We start from the raw sequence: 9,540 nt of genomic DNA on the forward strand, positions 1-9,540 counted from the left end.
ACAGGACTAGCCCGGGTCTACTGTTGCACGGAATACCGACCATAACGGTCGGACCAGGCCGGCTGTTTCTTTCGGAAGCTGCTGGGTAGATAATTCAGGATGCAAACATCTGCTCTGGACAACAGTTAAGTAGCGAAGGCGAGTTTACTACTGCAGCATCCGAGAAAGACCTGCGTGTGTGCGTGTTGGTCTGAGAGCGTGCAGGAGAGAGAGAGAGAGAGAGAGAGAGAGAGAGAGAGAGAGAGAGAGAGAGTGTGTGTGTGTGTGTGTGTGTGTGTGTGTGTGTGTGTGTGTGTGTGTGTGTGTGTGTGTGTGTGTGTGTGTGTGTGTGTGTGAGTGCGTGTTTGTGTGTGTCACTATGAGTCTTGTCTCGGGCTTCCCTCACCACCCGGTCATGCACCACCACGACAGCCACCACTATTCCTTGCACGCGGCGGCGGCGGCGGCCGGTCGGTGTCACGAGGATACCGGAGCTCCTCCGTACTTTACGAGCTGGCTGATTAGCCACGCGGATATGTCTCCCACCGAGTATAGCCTCGCGCCCGGCTACAGCCCAGAGTACCATGGCAACAGCGGCGGCGGGTCCACCGGCGGCCTGGACCCCCACCATCACCATCACCACCACTACGGACCCGGTGGCTTGGTTCAGGGGGCCGGCACCATCTCGGTAAACGGAGCCGCGGTCGGTATGCACCCCCACACACATCCTCGGCCCGTGAAGCGGAGACCCACGGCCAACCGTAAGGAGAGGCGGCGGACCCAGAGTATCAACTCGGCCTTTGCCGAGCTGAGGGAGTGTATCCCCAACGTCCCGGCCGACACTAAGCTGTCCAAGATCAAGACGCTGCGGCTGGCCACCAGCTACATCTCCTACCTGATGGACATCCTAGACAAGGACGGACAACACGGAGACACTCAGGCTTTCAAGGCCGAGCTGAAAAAAACGGAGGCCCGGGAGGAGCGGAGGAAGAGAGAGGCGGTAAGAGCCCGTAGTGAACCGAAATAAGGCCCTTTGTGCTGGGCAGTTTTTTTAATAACAGAAGAGTCAATAATTTCATACGATATCAGCCTATGATTATCTAAAGCTGATATAACCCACAATTAGTTATGGGTTAAAGGAACACCGGTATAGTGTATAGCTGACACTCCCATATCAGGCAACGGCTCTCTGTCATATAGTTTAAATTATGGTGAATGTTTTGGGGGGAGGTAGGCAATAGGGCTGCATTGGGTTTAGAATTAAAGGCCTTTTCCGAATTTCATATTCGGCACTACATATACTACTGAGCAGTATTCTCATTTTACAGGCCAGTAATAGAAAAAAATAGAAGCAACAGCCTAAAACAGCGAGTTCAATGAATAAATACCTAATGTGATGGAGAGTTAGACAGAGATAAACTATAGCCGAGCTTCATTATACCAGCCGATTGTAAACTTGTCCACACTTACTTATGACTTTGGCAATTGCAGGGAGATTTTTGGAAATAATAATAAAAACATTTGGTTGAGTCATGACCTTAATCTATGTAAAATCTAATAAATCTAATCTAAGTATGTGTGGGAAGAAGATGATACATTGTTGCCATTCTCAAATGGAATTATTCCTGATTTGTTCGAGTGAAGGTCACAGCATCCTGTGAATGCCTTCTCTTCGCTAGTTCTACGGCAGCGTCCGGCAGGAAACACAGTAACCTATAGGATAATATGATAACTTTGTAACAAAAACATTCACTTCGTGCATTGCCATTCACGTCCCATTCACTGTTGTATTAGAACAAAAATACTATAAAGATCCATAGAAAAAAAAGACAATTTAGTGTAAAATCAGCGTGCTTATTTGTAGAGCATAACATTAATTTAGAAACTATTCTTTCTTAAAACATTTGATTACAGATTAGTGTTGACATATAATCCACAATATGGAAATGTGTTTATTCTAATTCTAATGTTGCTCCTTTGTTCAAATAGAAAGAGCGACGGGAACAAAGTGTTCAACAATACAATTACAAGCCTATTCAAATAAAATGCTGCTTCGTACTGTCAACTGAATTCATGTCGAATACTGCGCAGTTATTCCCTAAAGGTCGAGGGTCACTGCCATCATTGCCTTTACATTTGCGACGTGACACACGAGGTAATTTTCGGAGGGATAGCGTCGTGTTGACTCGTCGGGCAGGCTGCTGTCTGTTGCACGATACAGTTGAAAGTCATTCCAGTGTTGTGTCAGAGTATGACAGACTGGTTTAATTTCTCTTTCATTTTTTTATGGTCTGCACTCACAAGGTTATAAATATTAACAAATAAAGTTAAAGGCTCTAGTTGGAATCATATTCGCTAACAAGCAGGAATATTTTGCTGATCTCATTTATTGAGGAGAAGTTGGAAGTCTATGAACAGTCAGCTCTCAGGAGGCTATTTTACCCTCGGTGCCAAAGCAGCACCATGAGATTAATCACAAAGGCAACACGGAAATGTAAATTAGGAAACCGTTGTTCTGTAAGATTTTTAGAAAGCTTAAACCAAGCTAAAAAACAAAGCCTGGCTACACAGAAAAGGCAAAAAATAAACAGCAACACAGGCTTCTCCTGTGCACGAATTACACGCGCATATACACAAATGGAGGGTAATAGCCATATTTATTTGGGTGGAAATTTTAAAAAGCCAATGAAGCATACGGGGTGCTGAAGAGAGAGTAAACTGTAAAATATAAGTGTGTTTACCCATTTGTATATGTTTTGCGTAGCTCCTAACCATTGATTACTAAAGAGAAAAAACATATTGCATCCCCATACAGTTAAACCATATAAACAAAAATATGTTACACAATCATGGTATCATCCGAATGATCAAGTCAATGTAACAGTGGAGCTAGAAAATTGTTTGCCATCCTCAGACAGTTTGGAGCCAGGAGGGGCCAGGTTCAGCCATGAAGACCCACCACTATTATTCCTAGCAACTTCTGATGCTTTCTCCCTTACAGCCTGTTATATTATCCACATAACTTTGATCCCAGTGCTGTATATGCTACCCATATCCTATGGCTACAGCTTTACAAGGTCCTACAGTTGCTAAGGATTTATTGTTTGGCACAGCCAAGAGATTTAAAGCTGTGCTCTTTCAAACACAGTAGCCAGTAGTGTCAATGTGCTATTTTATTTATATTTGAGTTACATATCCTCTTTATGATCACTGGCTAAGGGTAATAATTTAGTTTTTTTTATATTTACTACCACTGTTTATGCAAACAGAGCTAAGCATCATGTCAGTGATTCTAAATGCTTTAACACAACTGTCTGCCTGTTGTTTGGACACACATTTATCTCAATATAAATGGCTATATCATCATCACCACATCTTACCTTATTCAGAGCTAACCTTAAGTAAGCAGAAACATACAATACATGATCATACAGCGCAGGTAGAGCAGAAAAGACAAGAAGAGATTTTAACGGAATAATTATTTCCTGTCTGTTGCAGAACGTGCGCCTATAGGAAGTGTGGTAAATAATTGAAGCCAGAAAGCAATTTTTCCTCACATTTCAAACTGCAATCACTAATAGAAGGATGTAGTCCTGTTGATAACTCATGTCAACTCTGTCATGAAGCTCTAGTCTTACTCTTACATTAATGACTAAGTGGTAAACCCATAAGTGAATTTAAAGTGTATTTAAGAGGATGACCTCTAAGCTTGCAAATAAGGGGGGACTTGAGGTAATAAACTCTGTCATTTCAGGATTTCTGACTTTATATCGTACTGAGTGAATGAGAGATTTAAGATATCGGTTGTTTGTTGACTTTTTGTTGTTCACTGATTACAGCTGTGGCTTAATTCAGGTTGGTTCAATGTGGATGTAGTGTACTACAATGGAATAATCCAATGGTCCTGTTTGTGCAATATCAACTTCAGGCAGGGAGAGGATGCTTTTGGGTTTTAACCAAGATGAATCTGTTTGATCAGTTTCACTTATTCACTTATTGTAGGCTACACTTTGAATCCATTTTTTAAATTAAGAAAATACTCAGTTTTAATTTAAATCTATACCTGAATTATTTGTATCACCGGTCAGCTGAAAACATTGTTTGAAATAATTTCTGATGGAAAGATTTAGACATGTAAAGCTATAAAATCATTAGCATTTGTGACAGACTTGCATGTTACTAAATCAATTACAGCACACCTTTTCATTTTGTTGCAGTTGTTAATTTTTCAGTTGTGAATTGCTCCCGCTGTCTTTTGCTTGGTGGAATTTTGTAAGTGATACAGAGTAAATGTGCAGCATATAGAGAGCTGTAATTTGACATGCTAGTGCTGCTTTCAGCAGCCTGACCTGGAGGACACTGATATGCAGCACTTTCTGTGATATGTAGCCTGCAGAATAATAGAGTCTGGACAGTCTTGACAATTGACTGGGACTGGAAATGGTGTCACTTGTATGCTGGCAAGAACCTTTAAAACTCATTTAATTAAGTGTGTGTTGATACTAATACACATACAAAAACCCTGGTATGTTAATATAAAAATCACACATGGAAAATCTACTGGCTGTTAGTATTTAGTACGATTTTAGTTGAAGTAGTGAGGCATTGTCTACTATATTAAAGCACAATGTGAGTGTATGATGTGTATTCCTATGCAATGCATAAAATGTGTACATAAAAGTAGTATATTTAATTGAATTAATTAGACTTATTAAATTAGATGAACATTTGAGATGTTTTTCAAATGATTAAATGTCATAAAAAAATTGACGTTATAATTATCTTATTCATAACGCTGACATGTATGGAATGATAACATAGTGGAGGTCCACAATAAGTCCAAGTGTGTCCTAGTGTCAAATCATTATTTATTTTTTACAGATCCAGTTTTAATCCACATCCATTTTCATTTAATTTCATTATTATTGTTGTTGTTGTTATAAATGCAACCTATCTTTATACTATATCTAAATCTGACCATTTATACAACCAAATAAGCTATTGTTCTGAGAACAGAAAGGCTCGCGCTGTTACGGCCGAAGAGGCCGCTGCGCCAAGCAGACTATAATAAGAGAACACTGCAGAATATAAAGACTGTGGATGAACTTGTTTGGATGTCTGATGTGTACTTTTGCACATCATTATGCACAGCTTCTCAAATTGTTTTGTTTCAAACAGAACAATTCAAAGATAAGGCAAATTATCTGATCTTTTATTAGTAGCATATAGACTTCTGGTTAAAAAAAACAAAAAACTGTCTTTTATTAAACTCGTAACTGTTTCTGTATTTGTTTATCTTTATATAAATTGAGAAAAGCAGGGCCACTTAAAAGTTGTTTTTGCAGCATATTGACACATGAAACAATTCTTAATTTGGTCAAAACTCAGTGGGGACAAAATATTTAATTCGTTTCGCTACTTGAATAATAGAAAGAAAATCCTACATTTTAAAAACGTAACTAAGTATCAAAGTAAACGCACTCGTTGTAATAAAATATATTGTACAGAGTGTTGAATTATTCATGCGTACATGTAGGCGGCACTGCAGGAGATCTGTCCTGTTTGAGCAATGCTCATATTTGATGAGATTATCGTGTGTTTGACATATTAAACCTCACTCACAAAATGAGAGGCCTACTTCCGAGTCTCAATGTTGCTTTCCGCCTCCAGCTGCGTGGTGGCTGCTGGATTACAGCTTGTGTACCGACCTGAATAGTGGTGTACCGCGTCACTGTTGCTGTGGGCTACAGTCACTGAAAGCAAACATTTTAATAATGAAGTAAGAGAATAATGATGAGTCGGGGCTCGTGCAAATCCTGGAGATCCCGTCTTTCAGCGTGAATGAGCGGGCTGAATAAGGATGACTTCAGTCAACATTGTTGGGAAATAGCAGGTTAGTGTCACTGTGTCATCCAACACAACATCAGTGACGGCACAAATGCATTCATATGTTTCACTGGTTGATTCTCCAGTGGCACAATGTCAAATCCATTTTTTTATATTTACAAATAATTAATAATAAACTATTTGTTCATTTTCAACTCCGCCTATAGTCCTGTTACTGAAGTTAATGTAGCATGGCCATTGTGTCATTGTTCAAGCTGTGTTGCTCAGTCCACATATACTTCAACCAGGAAGTCCTATTATTATTATTATTATTTATTATTGTTATTGACAAAACGTGTACGATCACTGTTGTAGTGTTGTAGTTTCATCGGCATTGTGCGCAGGTATGTTTGTCTATTTGTAGAAAAAGAAATACCTTCTTTTTTTAAACTACATCCATCGTTCGGTAAAAACTTATATTGCTACTTTAATGCCGTATGTATTATGTATTTAATATGAATCTATTTTTGATCAGCTATAAGCATGTTTCAGGAGCAGATGGAAACCACAAGTCCAAACAAGCAGGATCAGAAAATAATATAATAAAATGAAATATACTAATAATAATAATTTGCTAATTTATCCAACATTAAAAATTAGTTGATCCTGCTCTTTACAACATGATTTTTTAAATTAAATATGTTGTTGATAAAAGCCTCCACATGGACACACAAACTGATTTAAATATTTTACAAATATTTAACATACTGTAGAGAATTTATTAACTAGAAAAAGGTTCAATTGAATCAATGGAGGCTTTTCACATTTGAAAGTGTGCAGCTTGTACTCTCTCAGGTAACGCAGGTTATTCTTCTGTGTATCTTCAGCTTCGTAATGTTAAAAGGTCTTACGGGTATCTATAGAAAGATCACCGATGTATGTAAACGGTGTGTGCTCTGGAGCATTTACCACATACAATATGATTAGGCCCTACACTACAGACACAGACACACATTATGGATTCTGGAAGTGTGACATGAAAACCAATATGTGCACTTTCATACAGTCAATGAAGATCAATATATGTAATATTCACGTATTTTAACGCTGAACAGAAAAATAAATGATCAACGGCATATGTCATATATTTAATATATATCAAACTGTGACAAAAACCGAAAAATAAAACGAGTTCCATGGTGATATGATATATTAAAACATACAATATCGCATATCAAGATGATTTAAACATGTATTAATATGCATAATATGAATAACAATAAATGTCGTGTGTCTGCAGGTGGAGATCCCAAAGACAACATCATCATCATCGTCATCGTCCTCCTCGTCAGCAGGTGATAAGAAGAGTAAAGGGCGGACAGGATGGCCTCAACATGTCTGGGCTCTGGAACTCAAACAGTAGCGCCTCCCTCCCTCCCTCCCTCCCTCGCTGCCTCCCTCCCTCCCCCTGCAGCTCAGTCCTGCAAGAGAGTGATGGGACAATAATGACGCTCTGATGAACTGTAATGGCAGTCATCATCATCATCATCATCTCTCTGGACCTGGAGGCTGTTCACTTCCCACACAACGGTGGACGCTGTATTGCTCTGTCCACTTTGCTATGGTGTGACAAGAAGAAAGTTATTAGCCTACAGTAGTTGGAGTTCCTCATAGAACATAACTTCAGATGTATTACGACTCCACCTTTTTTCAGCAATGGCGCTTTCTACGGTTTCCCCCTTAAATTGTACCTCGAGAAAAAACACCTCATGAAATGATCACACATTCAATGGTTTTCTTTGTGAGTTTAAGTGAAGATTTTAATTGAAAAACATTTAAACAAAAAAAGTCGATGTAGCCTATTCATGGATTCCACAAAAGTAAATATTGTAGATGTTTTGCCGATCATAATTTCCCTATAATTCAACATGTCAGTGAAATCTAAGGGATAGGCTTATTTAAAATAGCCTTAAGTAGATTACATGTCTATACCCTTGGAGGATGTATAGGCTATGTGCGTTCGGGCAGCTGGGTTGTGTTGGAGGGATGAACAGGGCTCTCTAGGAATCAGGATCAATGTTACATTCGTCACGCGTCCAATTAAGCAGCTTTGCTAAATTAGAACTCTCCGGCTCTCGTGACCCATTCTAATGAAATAGGTGCTTTTTGTGGATGGGATTGTATGCCGAATTGAAGAGTGGCCTACAACAGCTCTTAGGTTATGTCCTACAACTACCAGATGTGTACGTTTCCACTGAGCAAAGTAGCTTTACACCATCGCGAGACAGTGAACGGAGTGCGGCCGAGTTTCTCTGCCTGTCGAGGGAAAAAAGAACGAGGCGGAACCACCACTCCTCGAAACACCCCTACACTACCAGCATCACACACACACACACACACACACACACACACACACACACACACACACACACACACACACACACACACACACACATGCAACATACACACGCGCAACATACACACACACAGCTTTATTTAACGGAATATATTTATGTGCAATGCGGCCAATAGAAGGACTGTAGTCTGTCTGTCTGTCTGTCTGTCTCTCTCTCTCTCTCTCTCTCTCTCTCTCTCTCTCTCTCTCTCTCTCTCTCTCTCGCTTTCTCTCCCGCTCTCTCTCTCTATGTCTCTCTCTCTCTCTCTCTCTCTCTCTGTCTCTCTCTGTCTCTCTCTCTTACTCGCTCTGTCTCTCTCTCTCTCTCTTACTCTCTCTGTCTGTCTGTCTGACTGTCTCTCTCTCTCTCTCTCTCTCTCTCTCTCTCTCTCTCTCTCTCTCTCTCTCTCTGTGTGTCTGTTTCTGTCTGTCTGTCTGTCTCTGCCTGTCTGTCTCTCTGTATGTCTGTCTCTCTCTCTCTCTCTCTCTCTCTCTCTCTCTCTCTCTGTCTCCCTCATTTCTCTCACTATTTTGGTTGTAAATGTATTGACGTCACACTAATGATGACGTATCCATGTTGTGATGTGAAAATGTCTAAATAATGCTCTATGTGGGATGTAAACAGTGTCATGAATTTAATAAACCACCACCTGGTTACATAACTGCGCAGTTTATTATTTTTCTCAAATTTATCAAGATTTGAGAACCATTCAGAAGTAAAGGGAATGTTATCCACACTTCCATGATCACAAATCACAACCTAATCATTTTGAATTGTCAGTTTTATGTCATGACCAAAACGGAACCTGGATTTATCATAGAATGTTATAGTCTGCGTCATGTATTAAATGGGTTTATGATGTAAAAATACACATATTGTTAGTCATAGGATATTTTTGCTGTAATAGAATTAGTATGACTATTTTTTGTCTTTTCCTTCTCACTTCTCAACTGACCATAACTGACAATGATGTTTTTGCCTCTGTTTATAACTATCATTGGACTACACAAAGCTCTAACAACGATATTAATAATTCAGATGTTAATTCAGATGTTGTCCCTTGTATTAAAAGACCTGCCAATCAGAGCCAATTTCAGAGTGATAGCAGGGTCCGTTAATATGTCGTGTTTACATTTGAATAACAGATAAACTGTTTAGTGTAAACTTCCATCAGATCAGACAGTTCTTGGTTCATCTTTAAACTTTGAACTTTGAACAAAACATATTTGACCTTTTACACAAATTAGGCTCTGTGACTACTCTGTCCCCCATTCTGTTTCCGTACGTTTGACAGCAAGGCAGAATTAGGGCGCCACAGGATGAACAGGCTGTGTGAAAG

General features: G+C 39.6%; 1 protein-coding gene across 1 annotated transcript; it reads left to right on the plus strand.

Moving 5' to 3' along the window:
• Window positions 1-358: 358 nt before the first annotated feature.
• On the plus strand, window positions 359-7,228 carry hand2 (heart and neural crest derivatives expressed 2). Its single transcript, XM_029439052.1, has 2 exons — window positions 359-979; window positions 7,106-7,228. The coding sequence occupies exons 1-2, from the start codon at window positions 359-361 to the stop codon at window positions 7,226-7,228; spliced, it is 744 nt and encodes a 247-aa protein (XP_029294912.1).
• Window positions 7,229-9,540: the final 2,312 nt, after the last annotated feature.

The sequence above is a fragment of the Cottoperca gobio genome, chromosome 1 (assembly GCF_900634415.1).
Source record: "Cottoperca gobio chromosome 1, fCotGob3.1, whole genome shotgun sequence".
Lineage (NCBI taxonomy): Eukaryota > Metazoa > Chordata > Actinopteri > Perciformes > Bovichtidae > Cottoperca > Cottoperca gobio.

What these genes read in the sequence shown, in the direction of transcription:
- hand2 (XM_029439052.1), top strand. Translation starts at nt 359, where the DNA reads ATGAGTCTTGTCTCGGGCTTCCCTCACCACCCGGTCATGCACCACCAC. An exon ending in AGCGGAGGAAGAGAGAGGCG is followed by an intron (nt 980 to 7,105) that starts GTAAGAGCCCGT and finishes GTGTGTCTGCAG; the next exon opens with GTGGAGATCCCAAAGACAAC.